This window comes from Asterias amurensis, chromosome 9 (genome assembly GCF_032118995.1).
Source record: "Asterias amurensis chromosome 9, ASM3211899v1".
Lineage (NCBI taxonomy): Eukaryota > Metazoa > Echinodermata > Asteroidea > Forcipulatida > Asteriidae > Asterias > Asterias amurensis.
The window spans coordinates 8,416,105-8,439,171 of record NC_092656.1 but is presented as its reverse complement, the minus strand read 5'-3'; the positions used below and the strand labels follow the sequence as shown (position 1 = coordinate 8,439,171).

The 23,067-nt window shown below is 37.3% G+C and overlaps 2 protein-coding genes across 2 annotated transcripts in view; one reads left to right on the top strand and one right to left on the bottom strand.

Moving 5' to 3' along the window:
* Positions 1 to 610: 610 nt before the first annotated feature.
* On the top strand, positions 611 to 8,619 carry LOC139941319 (uncharacterized). The gene is made up of 6 exons (XM_071937749.1): positions 611 to 726; positions 3,736 to 4,181; positions 4,649 to 4,754; positions 5,757 to 6,332; positions 7,041 to 7,324; positions 7,939 to 8,619. The coding sequence occupies exons 1-6, from the start codon at positions 696 to 698 to the stop codon at positions 8,206 to 8,208; spliced, it is 1,713 nt and encodes a 570-aa protein (XP_071793850.1). The 5' UTR covers positions 611 to 695; the 3' UTR covers positions 8,209 to 8,619.
* The window catches only part of LOC139941320 (bifunctional peptidase and (3S)-lysyl hydroxylase Jmjd7-like), a 53,065-nt gene continuing 34,096 nt past the window's right edge, over positions 4,099 to 23,067 (bottom strand). The window contains exon 9 of the transcript XR_011786595.1: positions 4,099 to 4,213. The gene's annotated coding sequence lies outside the window, so the exon portion shown is untranslated. The remainder of the gene's footprint in view (positions 4,214 to 23,067) is intronic.

Here is a 23,067-nt window from a genome sequence, read left to right as displayed (position 1 = left end):
AAAATTAATTTTCTTTATTTTCACACAATATTTAGTCAAAATTTATCACCGCCACAGCTGAACAGCTTTTGCGATGTCTTTCTTTCTTCGTATCAAAAGATGAAGTAATCAAACAGGTGGCCTACGATCTCCATACAAAATAAGATTTCGTGCATTCTTCCATTGAGCTTTGTACGTGCATGCAGTATGTGGCTCTTCTGTGAATAAAGTTTTAATTATGTGTCATAATTTGTGGGTTTTTTCTCCACATAAAGTCAACATTTACTAAAGCAATAGCTGCACAGCTTTTGACATGTCCCCTTTCTTCATATCAAAAGTTGAACAAAAAAAGTGTGACCTCAGTACAACATCACATTTGTTGAATTCTTTCATTTAGCTGCGTACAAAATGTGCGTGCAGTAAGTCAATTTAGGTTACATGTGGTTCTTTTGTAAACATAAATGATGTCATAGTTCACATCGGGTCTATAAACAACACGAAACACCTGCAGGGGTCCAACTCTACAAATGGCTTTGATCCAGAACAGTATTGCCATGGTAATATGTTCAAGTTTATACGTAGGTCCCCAGATCTACATCTGATCATGCGTATTAGGATACAGCGTCAGCAAGTACTTCCTCAAGTGTTGCAATAATTTTTCATCACAATTTGTGCAAGACTCTTGCTAAACGGAATAAAGAACAGAACAGTCATCAATGTTAACCATGGGGATGAGCTTGATAAAAGGTAAGTGATCCCCAAGAAGATAATTAGAGTTATAGCAGAAACTTTGCAATGCCTTAAAGACACTGGACACTATTGGTAATTGTCAAAGACCATTTTTCTCACTTGCGGTATCTCAACATATGCATAAAATTTGAGCTCAATCGGTCGTCGAAGTTGCGAGATAATAATGAAAGAAAAAACACCCTTGTCACAAAAAATTATTGTGTGCTTTCAGATGTTTGATTTCGAGCCCTCAAATTCTAAACTTGAGGTCTCGAAATCAAGAGATTCTAAGTAAAGCAGAGCAGAGCATTCTCAGAAGTTTTAAAAAGTGTTTTAATTAAACTCGCTGAATAAAATAAACCAGCTGAATAAAATAAACCAGCAGCTACAGCACACCTATATGTTTCTTAAGTTCCCCAAGACACACCTTATACGTTTCTTAGTAGGCCAACAGAGTTAATCTCAGAGCATTCTGAGAAGTTTAAAAATTGGTTTTGTCAAACTCGCTGAATAAAATAAATCAGCAGCTTTAGCACACCTATATGTTTCTTAAGTTGCTTCAGACACACCTTATACGTTTCTTAGTAGGCAAACAGAGTTAATCTCAGAGCATTCTGAGAATTTTAAAAATTGTTTTTATCAAACTCGCTGAATAAAATAAACCAACAGCTTTAGCACACCTATATGTCTCTTAAGTTCCTTCAGACACACCTTATACGTTTCTTAGTAGGCCAACAGAGTTAATCTCAGAGCATTCTGAGAAGTTTAAAAATTGTTTTTATCAAACTCGCTGAATAAAATAAATCAGCAGCGACAGCACACCTTATACGTTTCTTAGGTTCCTTCAGACACACCTTATACGTTTCTTAAGTTCCTTCAGACACACCTTATACGTTTCTTAAGTTACTTCAGACACACCTTATACGTTTCTTAAGTTCCTTCAGACACACCTTATACGTTTCTTAAGTTCCTTCAGACACACCTTATACGTTTCTTAAGTTCCTTCAGACACACCTTATACATTTCTTAAGTTCCTTCAGACACACCTTATACGTTTCTTAAGTTCCTTCAGACACACCTTATACGTTTCTTAAGTTCCTTCAGACACACCTTATACGTTTCTTAAGTTCCTTCAGACACACCTTATACGTTTCTTAGTAGGCCAACAGAGTTAATCTCAGAGTATTCTGAGAAGTTTAACAAATGTTTGTCCTAAAACTCGCTGGAATTCAACAAGTAGCTTCAGTTCATACACCCATACATATTCGGAGTTAATCTCAGAGCAATCTAAGAAGTTTGAAATTGTCTCCAAACTCGCTGAAATTCAATCAGTAGCTTCAGCACACCCATGTTTTCTTAGTACAGAGTTAATCTCAGCAGAGCAATTTGAGAAGTGAAAAAAATGTTTGTCTCCAAACTCGCTGAAATTGAACCAGTAGCTTCAGCACACCCATGTTTTTTTAGTACAGAGTTAATCTCAGCAGAGCAATTTGAGAAGTGACAAAAATGTTTGTCTTCAAATTCGCTTTGAACCAGTACCTTCAGCCCAGATATGTTTCTTAGAACAGAGTTAATCTCACAGCTTTCTGAAACGTTTGATAAATCATTGTCTTCAAATTCGTTTTAAATTGAACCAGTAGCTTCAGCACAACTATGTTTCTTAGTAAAGAGTTAATCTCAACAGAGCCATTTGAGAAGTGATTTTTTTTCTTTTTCTTTCAAACTCGCTGAAATTGAATCAGTAGCTTCAGCACGATACGTTTCTTATTACAGAGTTTATCTAAAAGTATTCTGAGAAGTTTGAATTTTTTTCCTCCGTTAATTTTACTGAAAATTGCACTTATAGATTCAGCACACCCATGTTTCTTAGTACAGAGTCTATCTCAGAGCTTTCTGAAAAGTTTGAAAAATAATTGTCTTCAAGCTCGCTTCAGCAAACCCATGTTTCTTAGATCCTCCTATAAGAAATTTTGAGCGGAACCAGACTTTCTGCTTCTTTATACACTTAAAGCCGTTATACACTTTCGGAACAGAAAAATACAATAAAAGTTAACATATTTACAAATAACTTACAGGGTTTACAGAAGGTAACGGTAAAAGACTTCTCTTGAAATATTATTCCATGAAATGCTTTACTTTTTTAGAAAACATTAAAACAATTATCAACATCGAGAAATACGGATTTATAATAAACACATGTCATGACACGGCGAAACGTGCGGAAACAAGGGTGGGTTTTCCCGTTATTTTCTCCAGACTCCGATGACCGATTGAGCCTAAATTTTCACAGGTTTGTTATTATATATGGAAGTTGTGATACACGAAGTGTGGGCCTTTGGACATTACTGTTTACCGAAAGTGTCAAATGGCTTTAAATCTTGAAATGCTGATATGTAGAACAATGACCAACCACAACAGCTTTCTTCCGGCCACGTATATAGGCAACTGCATCTCTTTGGAACTCATTGTTTGGTGCATGTTTCCCTGCATCCTACAATCTAGACTGTTTTAAGAGGAATATCAGTCATACCTTCAGCTCCCCTGAGCTATTTTCACATTAATTTTTTTTTCTTGAAGCCCCATACCAGGAGTGCATGGCAAAAAAAGGGGGGGGGGGAACCCTCGCGTGTTTAAGACACTGAACACTATTGGTAATTGTCAAAGACCAGACTTCGCACTTGGTGTATCTCAACATACGCAAAACATAACCAACCTGTGAAAATTTGAACTCTATTGGTCTTTGAAGTTGCGAGATAACAGTGACAGAAAAAACACCCTTGTCACACGAAGTTGTGTGCTTTCAGATGCTCGGTTTCGAGACCTCAAAATCTAATTTGGAGGCCTAGAAATCGAATTCGTGGAAAATTAAGTCTTTCTCGAAAACTACGTTACTTCAGAGGGATCCGTTTCTCACTATGTTTTATATTATCAAGTAAAGTTATAAAATATTTTGAGTAATTACCAATTGTGCCCAGTGTATTTAATGGGTGAACACCGAGTTGATCGTCTTCCCAAAACTTTTCGCAGTTGCCCTGTGGGCCTCTCTGATAGTCGCTTCCTGCTTCAAGCAATCACTGGCTGGTACAGACAGCACCATCGTCCCGGGAACCAATGGTCGAGCTGTGGTGGATGCTACCATAAGCAAGATAGCCCAAGTAGAACGTAACAGCCAACTCCAACCGGACGACAGGCTTCTCTTGCGAATAGCATGGGTAGAAACGAAGTTCGGCACAGCACCGAATACCTACTCCGACCCCAACTACCACGGCGGGATATGGCGTGTTGATCGCGATACGTTTGATGTGACTCTGAGGATGTTCAACACAAATGAGTACAGTGACATCTTTCAAGCGATAACAACAAAACTGGGAATCAACTGGATCCAGGTTATCTGGGAAGACTGTCGCCGACCTTTGTATTCTGGTCTTGCTGCTCGTCTGTTTCTCCACAAGGCCAACCCCGTCATTCCACGTGTAAGTTCAATTGCTTTTATTTATTAATTTATCTGTAATGGTAAAAAAGAAAAAAAAAAAAAAAAAAAAAACACCTTAGAACTAGCCTTAAGTTTTTGAATCACTCCAAAAGAGTCGTAGGACTAGTTATAAGTTATGGCTTTCTTTGTTACATCTAGCCTTGATCACTAAACAGGGGTGAGAGTAATTCCTAACAAAACAAGTCTGAAACAAATTCAAAGGTATGTTACAATTTTGGCATTTCTACCGTTTGGTAACCCCTTGGGTTATAGATTCCAAGGAGCTTTAAGGAACATTAACCAAAGCACTAGAGAAGAAGACCAATGAGCAGGATTTCTTTATTGTGGAAAACAATATTGTCTGATTTTCTTCACCAGACCGACATAAAAAGTCTAAATTCAGATAAAAGTCTGAAGAATCACATCCCTGACTAAAACATGTCATGTTTTCTAACTTGATTCCCACAGGGCTGGTCTGTTCAGGGACAAGCAAATTATTGGCGAGACTATTACCCACACGTTCCTCCTACTGGCAACACGACGTATTTTTCCCAAGAAGTCTCAGAAATTGGCGGTATGAAGGTTTTGTTGTTACAATCACAGGTTCACTGACTGAGTTGTAAAGTAACTGCGGACACTCTTGATAATTACTCAAAATAAATCTTAGCATAAAAACTTACTTTGTAGCGAGCAAGGAAGAGCTGAACTGTTGTGAGAAACAACAACTCCAGCAGAAGCATTTTATTGTGCATCTAAAAGCACACACATTTGTGCATATTTCTGGTATAATTCTCTTGCAACTTAAAAAACCACAGGTTTGTTATTTTGTACAATTACCAATAGTGTCCACTGCCTTTAAGGGCATACCATTATACAACTCTAATTGATATTCTTTGCAATGCCTGAGATATACCTCTCCCAACTAGCATTGTGTGTGTGATCTTGGGTAGATCTAAACCCTTCAAAAGCTCTTGTAAATAAGCAGGGCATGCATGGCGAGCTGAGACCAAAATTCATCGGGCAAATCATCAAGAAAGAGAGTAGGACCAAGTATGAGGCCCTGTGGAGCATTTTTGAAACTATTTGTAAGGGCAAACATGGAAGAGGGTTGTATCATCAGCATACATGGCGAGCTGAGCCAAACATTCATTGGGCAAATCATTAATGTAAACAAAAAGAAGTAAGACCAAGTAAAGGGCCCTGTGGAACATTGTTTAACGTTTTTTGTTAGGGAAACACAGAAGAGGGTTGTATCACCAGCTTACATGGCGAGCTCAGACACAAATTCATCCGGCAAATTTTAGTGTTTGATAGAAAGAGGGTAGGACCAAGTAACGAGCCCTGTGGAACATGTCTTATAACTTTTGTTGTATATTTATCCGATGATGTTTTGAGGGGATTCTCTCTAGAGACAAAAATCAAACAAACTTGTTTGAAAACGTGAATATCTTCCCTTGTATATAAAGTTCAATGTACACGAAGATGGATGTTTTTGTTTTACATATTTATGGCAATTAGTATGACATTAATTATAAGTGCTGCTATTTTAAATTTTGGTCTTACTTTTTCTCACCAGGATGTACAAGCAATGGCATTGATTTAGTCTTTGTACTGGACGGTTCTGGGAGTGTTGGTGTCACACATTTTGAGACATCCAAGACATTTGTCAAACACGTTGTAGATTTCTTTAAGATCGGTAGTGATGACACTCGAGTAGGAGTCATCCAATATTCCAGCTCTGTAAACATCGAATTTCACCTTAACCAATACACGGAAAAAAGTTCACTCCAACAGGCGATTGCCAATATAAGTTACATTGGTGGAGGTACTGAAACGGAGGCAGCTTTGAATGTCATGGTAGATGAAGGTTTTAGTGTTACAAACGGAGCCAGGGAATTGGAAATTGGTATCCCACGTGTGGCAGTTGTCATAACAGATGGTCGATCACAAGGCCCTGACCGTGTCCGTGTGCCAGCAGACAGAGCCCGCGAAGAGGGCATTCAAATCTTTGCCATCGGTGTGACGTCCAGCATAAATGAGGCCGAGCTGAACGCCATTGCAAACGAACCGCACGATACCTATGTGTTTGAAGTCAGCAATTTTGACGCTATCCCTAACATCGGTGCTACACTCCAAGACAAAGCATGTAATCGTAAGTCAAAAGATCATCAATATCAATGTTACAACAATTTTTTATTGAAATCTAGAAATTAAGTGAATTTTATTTCACGTAAACCCCTTTTAAATGAATGCCTAGAAATTAAACATCGTCCGCAATTGTTGTTATTTTTTATGCACCAGCATGAAAACGATTGATAAAACTGGAAATCATGCATTTCGTTTTATAATCGCGATGACCGAAAATTTTGTGGCGAGTTTATGTGGAAGGTTTCTATTTTAGCCCCCCCCCCCCCAAAAAAAAAACACCCGTTATTTTCCTTTCTAATGTCATCGCAAATGCGATGACTTTCGTGAAGCGCAAAATCAGCGACATCGCAAGAGCAATGTTTCTTAGGTTTGCGATGGTAATATCGCAAGTGTATAATAGCGATGATCGCAAATCGGGACTTTATGGAAATCGACCCATGGTAGATTAAAAAGACATTTAAAACCGTAAAAATCTGAGAAAAAGAAAAGGGGAAGCCAGCATTAAAGTCAAACATGTTTTCCACAGATCGTCTCATTATTTCATCCTTTATTTAAAGACCATTGCTATTTTAGCAGTCATTTATTTCTTGGATTAAATGGTGTAACTTTGAAAAAACAAACACCAAAAACACCACAACAGCTCGGCTATGACACCACATTATTTTGTAAAAATTCTCGTCTTCAAATGCTTGGAATTTATTTTGGTTGACAGAAGTTGCTGTGCTGCCTGTCAATATCACCAAGTTCAACCTTACAATCGGACAAAATCAAACACAAAACATCGCATTCCAGATAGGTTCAGAGGGTAAGACCATGACCTTCCAATCGACCGATGGTACCATAGTCGTATATGGATCGGCAACCGTTAAGAACCCCAACTCGGCCTTAAATGATTTCAATCTGACAGCTACTGAAGGACAGGGCTCCGTGGATATCTTCATTGGATCCGAGTTCTTTAATAGGAGCAGTGATGGCGACAGCCGTAGACGACGTCAGGTATGACGTTTTGACCTTCCACTCTTGAAGGGTTTGTGTACTTTTTGTACGACACAAAACACAATATCCACAGGTTTACCTACACTGTCAGAATAGGGTTACCAACCAAAATACTGTTCGTATAGAATATTTGTATAAGTCCCTTTGATCTTGCTATTCTTATTAATTGACCATGGTTAGTTGCATCATGATGCAACTTGCTCTCTAGTCTTACCCTTTCACGTCTCCCTGCATTGTTGTCGAACAATACATTTACCACTTTTATGGTCCAGTAACCCATCCTTTCATACTAAACATCCTTTGTCCTCGCCACTTCACTCATATTGGTTCATAGCCACCAATATTGTTTCTGAAATCGAAACTTTGATTGGCTGGTATTTTCCCGCTTCTTTCTGGATCCTTTCCTTAATCCCTTTCCCCCTCTCTTTTTCTATAAATGGATATGTATCTGAAGAAAGTCTGGATTGGATCGAAAGCTAAGGCCATCTACCCTATTCATTATATTTTTTTAAGTCTATGCTTTTGTTGGGGTCGTCAAAGTACGTGTCAAGCATATTTGAAGCCTCAGTGTGTTATGCTCGATACCAAATGTTTTTGTTTTGCATTTTTTTCAGGCGCCCAATCAGAATGATACGGAGGCGAACGATGAACCAATCGGCATACTGTACATCAGCATCGAGGGAAAGCAAGCAAATAATGTCTTCTCATTGGTTACAGCCAAGGGTGACGTCACCAAACCGGAAGCCACCGAACCGGAAACCACCCAACCGGAAGGCACCCAAGCCGACACCACAAAACCTGGTAATGGCGTTGGAATGGTCACTGCAACAGGGCCATACATTGCTATGATTATGTTGATTGCTCGTTTGGCAAGTGTACTTTAAATCCGTTAGGATTTCCCTTCCCTCTATGAAACAATTAGCCCTTTTGAGATAGGGTGGACACTTTTGAGTAAATCATATGCGGGTGGACAAATTAACCCAAACCAAATAGTGTTATAATAATTTGTCAATTATATCTGCAAATGGCTTATATTTGTTCAACTTTGATTATGGATTTTGTAAGGTTTGGTAATAATAAAGTAAATAATACTCACAGTAAGGGCTGTTTTAAGCTTAAAGAAAAATTGTATGCTCAGTAATTGACGATTATTTTAGAGGTAGAGGTGCAGGTAAAAAAAACTAGTGTGGTATTAACACTGAGTTCTTTGTTTTATCGCTACATATACGAAGTGTGGAACTCGGGACCAAAGAAGTCCACATAATGTAGGGACTTCAAACACTATGTGTACTTAAGAGTCAGTTCAGGTAAATAAACTGCGCCAATAAAGTATCTAAACACTTACAAATAGTCAGATTTATCGGAACCTGAATTAGTATGCCAAAGAATAATTATTCATTTCTATTCACCGTTAATTTGTGCACATTTTTACACATGTTATGTTGCGCTACGATGTTGTTGGGTGGATTTATGGGCACTTGAGTGGCTTAAGGTCGAATTTCAAAAGTTGCAAAAGCCCCTATTCACCCCAATTCCAGAAGGAAACTCACACAAGCCTCACACACAGACAAAATCAAGACAAAAGACACAAACTCGTTTCGTTTACTTGACCATGAAATTTATGGCCGTATCTTTAACTCTAAAACTGCTGATATCCTGTCCTCAATACTTGGTGTGTCCTCCATCACTGTTAACGGCAAGGAGTCGTCTTCTCATACTCCAAACGAGACATCTGATCTGTCCCTGGTCAATCCCCTGCCATTTCCTGATCAGGATGCGTCGCAATCCCTCGAGAGTGGTGTCAGGCTTGATGGACTTGTTCACTTTCTTCTGCTGCAGAAGTCACACTCGGGCGGCCACTCCTTGGCAGGTTGTCCACATTTCCCTGAGCTTGGTAGCCATTCCACCATTTTACTGACCGTCGCTGGTGACGTTCCAACTTGATGAGCTGCAGCTCGAATCGACATACCGGCTTCTATCAAACCAACGATCCGTCCTCTTTCCTGTTTGGTCAGTTGAGCCATCTTTCCTGTTATCTTGAAACACCTTTCCCTGTCTTACCATAATCAGGGATTCTGGCTCTTAACCCATTTTGTTGTATGCCTCCCATCTTTGACCCCTTTGCTTGGTTACTGACAATTATTGCTGATGTTCATCGCAACCGATTTATCCAAAACGCGACAAACAAATCATTTATAAAGGGCGGGCAAAAGAAACGCTGATCTTACTCGTCACAATACAACGATTTAGCTTGAATAGGGGCTTTTGCAACTTTTGAAATTCGACCTTAAGCCACTCAAGTGTCCATAAATCCACTAAACAACATCGTAGCGCAACATAAGATGTGTCAAAATGTGCAGAAATTAACGGTGAATAGAAATGAATAATTATTTTTTGGCATACTATTTCAGGTTCCGATATATCTGACCATTTGTAAGTGTTTAGATACTTTATTGGCGCAGTTTAGTTGACATACTTGCTCACGGTCAAAAAATGATTTTTTTTATACTTTCTTTGTGGAAGGGCCTTGGGGTGCAAGTAAACAAAATTGCATTTTCAATTCTATATATAGCCCGTTGCCATGGTTACGGCTCATTTTGTTTTTTGGCCATTTTAGGCCGATTTTGGGGTCTGAAAAACTGGTTTTTAGCTCATATTTACAACTACACCCAACCAAAATGCAACATTATTTCAAATAACCTTTTATATCACTACAAAGTATCATCCTTGGCCTTCCTTGAGGAAAAAATTATTGCTTTAAATAACACCCTTGTGCTATTTTTGCATTATGCATTACAGTATGTTTTTAGAACTTGCAAAATCGACATTTTTGCCCTATTTTTGGACCCCAAAATGTCAACTTGCCAGGGGTCTCAGAAAATTTCCCTTTCGGCTGTGATTAGGGCCAACAGTGGTCTGTCAATATCTGGTGTCAAAAACTTGGGCAATTGTATCCTGTTGTGACAGTACTGCCTCAAAACTAGACTTTTTTCCCCAAAACATGAAAAATGCCTTCTTAAGGGTCTTTTCACATAATATCGAAAAACGTGTCCACGGTAAAAAAAAAAAGAATATTTTTCATTTTTGTGTGGATGGTAGGATGGTAGGGACTTGGGGTCCAAATAAACAACATTTACATTTCAAATCATAATATAACACGTTTCCATGGTAACAGTTCATGTGTGTTTAGGCCACTTGAGGCTGATCTTGGGGTATGACTTGAGACAACAAAATATTGCTATAAATTTCACCCTTGTGCTATTTTTAGAACGTGCATAAGAGTATGTTTTTAGAACCTGCAAAATCAACATTTTTACCATATTTTTTGCCCTCAAAATTTCATTTTTTTCAGGGGTCTTAGAATATTTTCCTTTCGGTTTTAATCAGGGCCAAAATTTGTCTTTTTTATTTCTGGTAAGAAAAACTTGGCAAGTGTATCCTGATGTTTACAGTACTGTCTCAAAAATAGACTTTTTTCCTCAAACAGAAAAATGCATTTTGAATTGTTTTTTCTTCATATTGAATTTCTAACATTAAAAAGTAATAATTCTATCAATCTTGCAGCTTTTCCTTAGCATTTAGTGGATTACCCAACATTGATCAGGAACTGTTGATGACCTTAATTTTACAATTTGCCCGGCCCAGCCCCAATCATATTTCTTGACATTGCATAAAACAATGTTTTGTGAATAGCGCCTCTTTTTGTGAAAGTGTTCCCTTTCGGTTGTTATTGGTGTTTTCATGTCTTCTGGGTAGAAACACTGTGTTTATTGTATCCTGTTGTGACTGATCATGCCTTAAGTATAGTAATTTTTCCAAAAACAATGCATGCTTGTTAAAAATCTGGCACTGTTTCCATGCCCTTTGAGTAATGAATACAAAGTTTTTATTTAAACATAATGGTATCCAACCAAACCATAACCAATGCTTTGCCACTGAGAGTTCTTGATTTGGCTACTTTACCTATTGTACAGGTATGATTCCCATTGCAAGTAGAGTGCGATGAGCATTCTTTACAAGTTCTCTTTAATACAGGGCCTACTCTCCTTGGTCCCTGCCTGCTACCAAATGTAAAACTTTTCTTAGAGATAGAGATCATAAACAATGTAGTTTCTGTGCTTGCGGCAGATGGTTTGGAGAATCCAATCATGTCCAACACAAACGTGGGAAATTAAAAAGCCCGCTTAAAAGTGTTGGAAAAGTTTGCCAAGATCTTATTAAAAACAATGATACTAACGATTTGCAAGATGAGCGTAAGAGATTATTTAAAAGAAACACGTTGCCTGGGATCGGTTAAGTTGGTCTTTGAAATGCGTTTGTAACGGTTTGTTTTAAAATGCATGGTTAGAAAGATGTTTTGAGTGATACTTGTGTGGATCAATATATTCTACTTTTAAAATATCTTTCTAATCATATGCATTTTTTAATAAACGTTTACAAACGCTTTTCAAATACCAACTCGACCGATCCAAGGCAACGTGTTCCTTTAATGAAACAACATTGAAAGAAGTTGTAAAAACTTGCACCTGCTGAACATAAATAAGTAAGATGCATTTGCAGTGACAAAAGTCTATTCAGGCTAGTTTGATATTTTTTTGCATTCACTATCTTACTAATTCATAATTATTATATATGTCTCTGAGAATGATCAACAAAAAACATTGAATTGTTTATCACGTTAAATAAACCAACTCTTTTATTGTTTGCAACAGTACAATTGAAAGGAACCCCACCATAGATGGGGGAACTGCTTACAGAAGGTCAAAGCAGGTGAATGGCCATTTAGCCCTTTAGTCCCTGCACCGCCCGAGCTTGCAGTAAATTACTGGAATCATAGTTCAAATTTTAAAAGATAGCCATGGCTTAATGTGTATGCACAATTTTTTACCCTTTCGGTAATATTTGTATAAAAGTTCTCATGGGAACAATAAATGCCTCTCATTAAACGACTACGGTAATTTTTATGGCGAATATTTTTGTGCACGGATAAAATGAACACAATAGCTTTTCAAGGCTTTTTTCTGGCTCAATGCTCATACTGATTAAATGCGAAGGCGTTAATTTTTGACAATATCATAAATGATGAACAGTTTCCTGTTTACTAATGAGCGTTTTATTTTTCGTAAGAGCTAAATTATTTCATCATCATTAGCTTCGACAAGTCAACTGTGAAGGGAGAATTAATAACGATCTATAACAACTAGATATATTAACAAATGCGTAGACCTACTAATGACTATCGAGTTCTCTTTTGATGTTCCTTTTTTCTACAAACACAAGCTAGCGAGGTTTCCTCGTACCGCATACAGTGTATCGCTATAATGCGGCTGGGCGGTACATCGGCTAAATGGTTAGATACTTTGGATACAGTACTTGCTCACTTTTAGAGCCTCTTTGTTCTGATTGGGATGAAAATGTTTAGTTTGGTAGCGGGCAGGGGACCAAGAAGACTGTTATAAGGCCATGTAAAGACAAGAACAGTAAAGAATGCTCATCGCACTACTTCTCTTCTTGAAATGTGAATCATACCTGTACAACTAGGTAAAGTAGTTATGACAAAACAAGAACTCAGTGGCTTAAAGAGCATGGAAACAGTGCCATATTCTTTTAACAAGCATGCTCATTTTTGTTTTTTATCAATTCAAACTAAGGGATAACTTCAAAATGCATTTTTATTGTTTTTGGAAAAATTACCATTTTTGAGGCAGAAGTGTCACAACAGGATACCATAAACCAAAGTGTTTCTCCCCAGTAGACATGCAAACCATAATGATTGATAGCCCAATCAAACCAAAAAGGGAAATATTCTGAGAACCAATAAAACATTAAAGACAGTACAAACTTTCTTAATGTGCAAGGGGAATTAAAAAATGTGACTTTCAAAAAAGAGGCGCTGTTCACAAAACTGTTATTTTATTTTTTGCAATGTCAAGAAACATGATTGGGCCAGGGCCGGAGTGGGGCAAATTATAAGATTTAGGTCATCAACAAGTCCTGATCCATGTTTGGTAATGCACTAAACCTACAAAGTGCTTATAAAAAGCTGCCAGATTGATGGAATTATAGCTAACTTCTTCATGTTATAAATTCAAAATGAAGCAAATATTTCAAAATGCATTTCTCTATGTTTTCGGGGAAAAGGGTCTATTTTTGAGACAGTTCTGTTACATCAGGATACAATTGCCCGAGTTTTTAAATAAAAAGACAAATTATGGCCCTGATCAAAACCGAAAGGAAAATATTCTGAGACCCTGAAAAAATGGAATTTTGAGGGCAAAAAATATGGTAAAAATGTTGATTTTGCAAGCTCTAAAAACATACTGTAATGCACGTTCTTTGGTGGGGTGGAGTTGTAAATATTAACTTTAAAAAACAGTTTTTCATTCCCCAATATCGGCCCAAAGTGGCCTAAACACAAATGAACTGTTACTATGGCAACGTGTTATATTATGATTTGAAATGTTAATGTTGTTTATTTGCACCCCAAGTCCCTACCATCCACAAAGTATAAAAAAAATATTCCTTTTCTTTTACCATGGACACGTATGTCGATATTATGTGAAAAGACCCTTAAAAAGGCATTTTTCATGTTTTGGGGAAAAAAGTCTAGTTTTGAGGCAGTACTGGCCCAACAGGATACAATTGCCCAAGTTTTTGACACCAGATATGGAAAGACCAATGTTGGTCCTAATCACAGACGAAAGGGAAATTTTCTGAGACCCCTGGCAAGTTGACATTTTGGGGTCCAAAAATAGGGTAAAAATGTCGATTTTGCAAGTTCTAAAAACATACTGTAATGCATGATGCAAAAATAGCACAAGGGTGATATTTAAAGCAATAATTTTTTTTCTCAAGGAAGGCCAAGGATGATACTTTGTAGTGATATAAAAGGTTTTTTGAATTAATATTGCATTTTGGTGGGGTGGAGTTGTAAATATGAGCTAAAAAGCAGTTTTTCAGACCCCAAAATCGACCTAAAATGGCAAAAAATTAAAATGAGCCGTAACCATGGCAACGGGCTATATATAGAATTGAAAATGCAATTTTGTTTACTTGCACCCCAAGGCCCTTCCACCCACAAAGTATAAAAAAAAATCATTTTTTGACCGTGAGCAAGTATGTCAACTATTTACCTGAACTGACTCTTAAACACGTCCACACATGCACACAGTTGTATTTGACCATTACGTTTGAGGACACCTATTGTACTTTCTGTTGTTTCTGTATTGAAGCAATCCCTTTGTACACACATGATTAGTGAGGACCATGAAAACAAAGAACTGACTAGTGAGGACCATGTCCTCGGAGGGTAGGCCATACAAACCCATTTATTGAATACACTCTGTGGACATGCATTGGTTCGCATAAGCTCAAAAGTGTAAAAAAAGACACTGTGTGGACGTGTGTAAGTTCACCTTATTCAATACCCTACACTATGTGGGCTTCTTTTGTTCTCTCTCTGTATAAAACTATTAGGTGAAGGTCTTGAAGTTTTAGTGGTTCTTAAAGTCACCTGGAAATAGATTTTTTTTCTTTCAAACATAAGAGTATATGCTTACGAACAATAAAAGAATTTTTTTAGTAATTGTTTGTCACGATTTATATGTTTAAAAAATATATAAAGTTGTTTGGGGGCTGACTCCGCCTACCCCTTTTGTGACGTCAATCGAGGCAGACTTTGCCTGCAATGCGTATAGTAAACACACGTGCAAAGTACATGTACATCCAAGTCGTGAGTTGGTACATTTCAAAAAGTGTTTTTCTGCATTCAGCAGCAATACATCTGGTCGGCATTGCCGGAAAAAAACATTTTTTTTTTTGAAACGTACAAACTCACGACTTGGTCCGTACATGTACTTTGCAATTGTGATTACTCTACGCATTACAGGCAAAGTCTGCCTCGATTGACGTCACGAACAGCGCCCTCTCGGGTCGGGGTCTACTCTTAAATTTGTAAATAACATAAGAACTGATTTTTTAAAACCTTAGTTAACTGTTTATACACATTCCACTCATCAAAACACATATATTAGTGACAAAAGCTTTATTTTGAAAAAATACCACTTCCAGGTGACTTTAAGACTATGTTTTTATTTTAAAAGCACTGTACACTAATGGTAATTACTTCAAATAAATGTTAGCATAAAAACTTACTTGGGTAACAAGCAATGGAGAGCTGCTGATAGTTGAAACATTGTGAGAAACGGCTCCCTCTGAAGTAAAACCTTAGTTTTGAGAAAGAAGCAATTTCTCAATGAAATATTTGAATTGGTTTCGAGAAAGCACATTTCGAGAAAAGTGCATCTGAAAGCAACTACCTTGTGCGACAAGGGTGTTTTTTCTTCCATTATTCTCTTGCAACTTCAACAACCAATTGCGTTCAAATTTTCACAGGTTGGTTATTTTATGCATATGTTGAGATACAGCAAGTGAGAAAGAAGACAGGTCTTTGGAAACTACCAACGGTGTCCAGTGCCTTAAGTTAACCATAGAGAATTTAAACTAAAAGCCTTAGTGCTGCTATAGCCAACAGCCATTTTAAATATACCAATATAATTCTACACAGACAGTTAGAGCTTAAAGGTAGGGACATAGAATTAGTTATGCTCAACTTAATGATGATTTATAGGCCAATGTAAAGAAAGACACAAGTCACACTAGTAATTTCAGCTGAACGGTGTCTATGATTTGTTGAAAAACATCAACAACTATATCATTTTGTTTTTCTTTACAAGAACATCGAATCGATTAAATGTCAAAAAAATAAATCAAAACATTTTGAAGGGAATTCTCTCTCAAAATAGTTTACAATAGTGCAGTGCTTCTCACCAAGAATGTTGTTATGGTCGTTAATGTGTTAAGTATTTACCAATTATATTACCCGAACTTTTAAATAGTACATGTGCATCATGTTTAATTATTCGTTGTAAGTTTCATAATAGTAAATTTAATAGAATACACAAACCATTTTCTATACCTATAGTGAAAGTAAAAAAACAATTACAAGCCCAATTTTATAGAGCTACATAAAGCAGCCAATTGTGCTCAAAAATTCTGGTTAGCAAATAACAAGCTGGAAACCGGTCACACTGTAAATTTTTTACCCGAGTTTGGCTGGTAAGCTATTTCAAGTAAGCACTTAAAGGGACACACCGGCTCACCGTTTACGCAATTTAGGGGTGTAGAATCATAAATAATGTTTTGTTTAGATGGTTGCTGTAAAGAAAATCATCAAAATGTCACGTATTTAGCGAAAAATGATTTTAAAAAACCAAAGCGGCCATATAACAAGCTTCCGTTACACGGACTCTTTGAATGTGAATCTTACGTTAGATTTTTCACCATTATTTACATTTTGTAGCGATAATTTGAATACATGATCTTTTTCGTCAATTATTCGTAAATAATTTGGTAAAAAAAAGATTTAAATTTGGTTAAGTAAGTTACTTTTAGACGGCTGAAAGTAAAACTAGCCTGGAAGGTCACGTGATTGTTTGTACAACTTTTTGGTTAGAACAATCACGCGACCTGCGTTTTTGTCTTAAAATGCTCAAAAACGGCTAAATTTGATGATTTTTTTTAAGGACTGTTCTTCTTCATTCCTGGGAGACCGTTTAAGTCATATCTTAGTCTATTTTGTAGCCCAAATAGCCCAATTCGGCCGGTGTGTCCCTTTAACAGTGTGTGCCATAGAATCTACTTGAAAGTCCCATTGTTGGCCGACTTGACACGAAATATTACCAAGAACAATGGTAAGTCTGCTGACACCTACGTCCCAGAATTTCACGCAAACTTGATTGTTACATTGTACAAACATTTTATGCATGTTTTTTTTTGCATTGTTCAAAAGTTGTTTATGGTTTTTCTTTTTGACAAGCATGCTGTCGAAATTCAAACAACTAACAAAGTTATAAAATCTTGAATTTTGGAATGAACATTTTTAGTTACACGTACAGGGGCCTACTACGTTTTTGAGTAAATTTTGGGTGGTGTTTTAGTTTACGTTATATTATTAACTAAAAGTGCTGCTATAATAGCCAACCGCCACTTTATACCGATACAATTCTACACAGACATATAGAGTTCAAAGGTAGGCTCGCAGTATTAGTTGCTGTCAACGTTATGCTGATTTTTATGCCAAATTATTCAGAAAGATACAATAAAAGTCACAAGAGAAAGTTTCAGCTGAATTGTTGTCTTTCAATGTGTTGAGAAACAGAAACAAGTATCGATGTTTTTACACGAACGACGAAATCTGGGCGCAAGTATAGTTTTATGGTTCTGCATCGGAATTAAGAACATCTCAAAACACATACAAGTGTCAAGTTTTCCCTCGTGAAGTAAGCCACCTTCCTTCCATTGGTCTTGGCTCACAGCATGACGTGTGGAACGTACATTGTACAAAAAGCTAGTCTCCCGCGGCTTCCAATAACGACATTGACGTAAAGGGGGAAGTCCCTATATTTCCCGAAATAATTTTTTTGTTTACACTTTGTTCTGCAAGTCGCCTGACACACAAGGCCTGAAAGACACCTTAAGGTGTGGGCTACAAATAAACTATTTCCCAGGGGCCGCTGCCACCTACTCCTGGGGCTGAATCAGAGTTATACACCCTTTACAGTCCAAGGATGTAGTGTATAAATGAACGTATTCTTTTGAAAGTTATAAGGCTCGACCATGCATGGTTTCATTCATGATGTAATTTTCTCATATCTCAGCATTTCTGTTGTTTCTGTATTGAAGCAATCCCTTTGTACACACATGACTAGTGAGGACCATGAAAACAAAGAACTGAATAGTGAGGACCATGTCCTCGGAGGGTAGGCCATACAAACCCATTTATTGAATACACTCTGTGGACATGCATTGGTTCGCATAAGCTCAACAGTGTAAAAAAGACACTGTGTGGACGTGTGTAAGTTAACCTTATTCAATACCCTACACTGTGTGGGCTTGTTTTGTTCTCTCTCTGTATAAAACTAATAGGTAAAGGTCTTGAAGTTAGTGGTGTTTTAGAATATGTTTTTATATTAAAAAGGCACTGTGCACTACTAATGGTAATAATTACTTCATACAAATTTTAGCATAAAAACTTACTTGGGCAACAAGCAATGGAGAACTGCTGATAGTTTAAAACATTGTGAGAAACGGCTCCTTCTGAAGTAAAAACCTAGTTTTTGAGAAAGAAGTAACTTCTCACTAGATATTTGAATTGGTTTCGAGAAAGCACATTTCGAGAAAAGTGCATCTGAAAGCAACTAATTGTGCGACAAGGGTGTTTTTTCTTCCATTATTCTCTTGCAACTTCAACAACCAATTGCGTTCAAATTTTCACAGGTTTGTTATTTTATGCATATGTTGAGATACACCAAGTGAGAATACTGGTCTTTGGAAACTACCAACAGTGTCCAGTGCCTTAAGTTAACCATAGAGAATTTAAACTAAAAGCCTTAGTGCTGCTATAGCCAACAGCCATTTTAATACCAATATAATTCTACACAGACAGTTAGAGATCAAAGTTAGGGTCATAGAATTAGTTATGCTCAACTTAATGACGATTTATAGGCCAATATAAAGAAAGACACAAGTCACACTAGTAACTTCAGCTGAACGGTGTCTATATGATTTGTTGAAAAACATCAACAACTATATCATTTTTTTTTCTTTACAAGAACATCGAATCGATTAAATGTCAAAAAAATAAATCAAAACATTTTGAAGGGAATTCTTTCTCAAAATAGTTTACAATAGTCAGCGGCGTAACTAGACATTTTCATTTGGTGGGGCAAGTGGGGGCAAAGATTAAATATTTTTTTTTTTTTTGGGGGGGGGGGGGCCAAAGAAGTGCACGATTATTTTATAAATATGTTAACTCATATATAGTTGATACACACCAATGCAGTTCTAAAACAGTCTACATAGTCAGCAGGTAACGAAAGATTGCGAAAACAACAAAATCTTAGAGAACTTGTCATTTTGTATAAGATAAAACTTTTCGACTGTATACAAGGATTAAATTACCAACTGTGATCACAAAGTACCAATTTAGAGTTGTACACGGCATTCTCAAATAGGCTCTGTGTGTGTGTAAATACCCAAAACATAATAATATTAGGCCAAGTAAAAATAGAAAAATAGGAATGTTTAGCGTCCCCGCCCGCTTCCTTTTTACAGGACACCTCCTTTTTTTTTTTCTTAATTTTTTTTTATGCACATTTTTTTTTTTTTTTTTTTAAAGGGTTATTTATAATGATCCCAGCAAAACAGAACAAAATCTGAATGTCTTGTCTGAACGCCTTGACCAAACTGTTTCATTAATGTTTTGTGTATTTCAGCAGCAGAAAAAACATATTTGACATTTATGGCGGCCATCTTGAAATATTAAATAAAAAGCCCCTCCTCCTTCCTTTTTTTGAGAAACCCAGACACTAAACATGTTTCATTTTTTTACTTGTACTTGGCCTTATTGTAACAAGTGTAAGCCATCAACAAACAAAAGAAATACAGGATTGAAATTGTGGGTGTTTAATAATCACATTTTAGTTATGAAACGGATATTTAAAATAGGCCTACCTCCTCTCAATTGCACCGCTTGCTTCAAAGGAGAAGAAATTAATGGTCTAAGCAACCTTTTTCGCTGGCCATTTTGCTGTAGTGAATTTCTCTGTAGTGCATCTGACCATGGAGGTAGAAATTTTTACCTCCATGATCTGACTAAGTTGTGTTAACGGAGCTATTGGTCTGCGTTCAGACCACCACGTATTTAACAGAACTTTGTCACATCCTGCACTCTCTGTAACCGCAAAACCACAACAAACATTTACCGCCAATACGATCACGCGCGCGTTTCCATGCATTTTTCATGTTATAGTCCACATACTATGATATGAATAAAAGTTTTCCTTTACGGCAGCATTTTATGCAGCCTTAAACGATTTATATTAGTCCTATAAGAATATACTTTTCTCTGATTTCATATGGGGGGGGGGGGGGCAACAGGGGGGGCAAGGGTTCTGAGCGGGGGGCCGCCGGCCCCCCTGCCCCCCCCCCCCCCCCCCTCTGGTTACGCCACTGACAATAGTGCAGTGCTTCTCACCAAGAATGTTGTTATGGTCGTTAATGTGTTAAGTATTTACCAATTATATTACCCGAACTTTTAAATAGTACATGTGCATCATGTTCAATTATTCGTTGGTCGTTTAATAATAGTGAATTTAAAAGAATACACAAACCATTTTTTGTAGTTTTTGTAAAAGGAAACAATAATTGCAAGGCCAATTTTATAGAGCTACATAATAAGGCAGCCAATAGTGCTCAAAAATTCTGGTAAGCAAATAACAAGCAAGAAACCGGTCACACTGGAAATCGGAGACCACACGATGTAAGGTCACGAGGGCCTTTTCTAAAGATTTGTTGTTGTGCCGCCCTCCCGATTCCAAACAAATCACGAGTGGTGGAGTCAAAATGCTTGAACCTGTTCTGCATTCTCAGTGGTCAACCTTTCTGGTCTTAATTTACATAAATATCACGTCACTTATTTATTTTTGGAATTCAACAAGGTTTACACATAAACTATAAACTTACGGAATCAATTGAATGTGAGTGCCCATGCCGTTTATCTAACCGCTTGAAATGCAAGGTCACACTACACAACCACTTTTGGTTTTGTTCATGCTCGCACACCCAACCCGACCAGGTAAGGTTGTTGTGGTGTAGTTCGCGCGGGATTGCAGAAAATAAATACACACATTGTGCCAAGGAGTTGCCGTACTAAAAAAAAAAAAACGTTTTATTTACTATCCCTTGGAATGCACGTGACATTTTAAATTGGCTGTATGCAAATTATACAGGACTAATATGATCTGGGTGTAGCCAAGTGGGGCCAAAGCAAACAGTAAGTTGTAAAGCAAATGTTTCAAACAAATCGAAATGATAAACCAAAATGTTTGCCTCATATTGACACGAAGTCAAATTCAGGTATGCATCATCAAAGAAAGAAATCATATCAGCAAAACTAATTTATAGATATAGGCCTGTACCTTTCCCAACAAAACAAAAACATTAAAGATATGCTGAATGTTTTTGTTTAGTATTACACTTGTTGTTTTTAGTTTGGGTGTGTTCATGATGACAGTCGCAGAATTTGTTCTGGTCGGGCAAACTTCAGAAAAAAAAGCACTTCAAAATCTTGGGATCGGGTTGGTTCAGCGGGTTCTCCCTGCCGTTCACCTCTGTATATCCCGGTTCGAGTCCCAACTAAGACCTGGAGCCTTTCGTATAAACTTAGTTCATTGCATTGCGTGGGTTTCCTCCAACATCTATAAAACTGATAACTTCTCGTTTTACAATCATTCCGTTATTTTACACTTATTTTGTCAATCGATGTGCGAGTAAAGGCTCCACTTGTCATCATTCTCATTTTCAAGGCCTTTGACAAACAAACTTCTGATTATCATCATGGGCATGCTGCAAGTTGGTGCTGAACGGAGACACCTTAGATCAAATAGCTCATGTTCACCAAACTTTGTTGTGCTAAGGAACGAGTCGCATGCATCACTTTTGCTGATAGAGCTTTCTCGGTATATGGACCCAAACTCTGGAATAAACTTTTCCCAATCACATCAGGGACACAACATCCTTCAGCATGTTCCAGTCATTTCTTAAAGGCAGTGGACACTTTTTTGGTAATTACTCAAAAAAATTATTAGCATCAAATCTTAATTGGTAACGAGTAATGGGGAGAGGTTGATAGTATAAAACATTGTGAGAAACGGCTCCCTCTGAAGTGGAGTAGTTTTCGAGAAAGAAGTAATTTTCCACGAATTCGATTTCGAGACATCAGGATAAGATTTTGAGGTCTCGAAACCGAGCATCAGAAAGCACACAATTTCGTGTGCTCGCACCTTCGACGACCAATTGAGCTCAAATTTTCACAGGTTTGTTATTTTTAGCATATGTTGAGATACACCAAGTGAGAAATTACTAGTGTCCATCGGTGACTTTAAAGCCAACTTCTTTCAAGAGGCCTGCAATAAATGTCTTATTTATTTCCCCTGTGCCTCAGTGCCTTTGAGCAAACCTTTGATTTAGTCGCTTTATTATTAATTGATTATGATTGATTGATTGATGTGTCGTCAAAATACAACTATGACAACGCGTCAATTTGTGTCCGTACCAACTTTTCAAATTTGCAAATTTGAGTTATTGCAAATGGCGACTTGTCTTCAGATTCTGTTCGGTACCACATAAACGGTACCACATAAATTGAGCCTATAGACCATGTTACAATTGTTTACAGAGTGGTGACCTTGTAAATGCATATCCTGACGGGCTATATGTATATGAGAAAATCAATTTTCTTAATTTTCACATAATGTTTAGTCAAAATTTATCACCGCCACAGCTGAACAGCTTTTGCGATGTCTTTCTTTCTTCGTATCAAAAGATGAAGTAATCAAACAGTAGGCCTACGATCTCCATACAAAATAAGATTTCGTGCATTCTTTCATTGAGCTTTGTACGTGCATGCAGTATGGCCATTAGGCTATGTGGCTCTTTTGTAAATAACGTTTTAATTTTGTGGCATAATTTGTGCTTTTTCTCCACATAAAGTTAACATTTACTAAAGCAATAGCTGCATAGCTGCATAGCTTTTAACATGTCCCCTTTCTTCATATCAAAAGTTGAACACAAAAAGTGCGACCTCAGTGTACAACATCAGATTTGTTGAATTATTTCATTAA

Bases quoted from the DNA above. Each gene is read 5' to 3' on its own strand.
- LOC139941319 (XM_071937749.1), top strand. From the start codon at position 696: ATGTTAACCATGGGGATGAGCTTGATAAAAG. The intron at 727-3,735 runs GTAAGTGATCCC...AACTTTTCGCAG, and splicing joins GGGGATGAGCTTGATAAAAG to TTGCCCTGTGGGCCTCTCTG. The intron at 4,182-4,648 runs GTAAGTTCAATT...TGATTCCCACAG, and splicing joins CCAACCCCGTCATTCCACGT to GGCTGGTCTGTTCAGGGACA.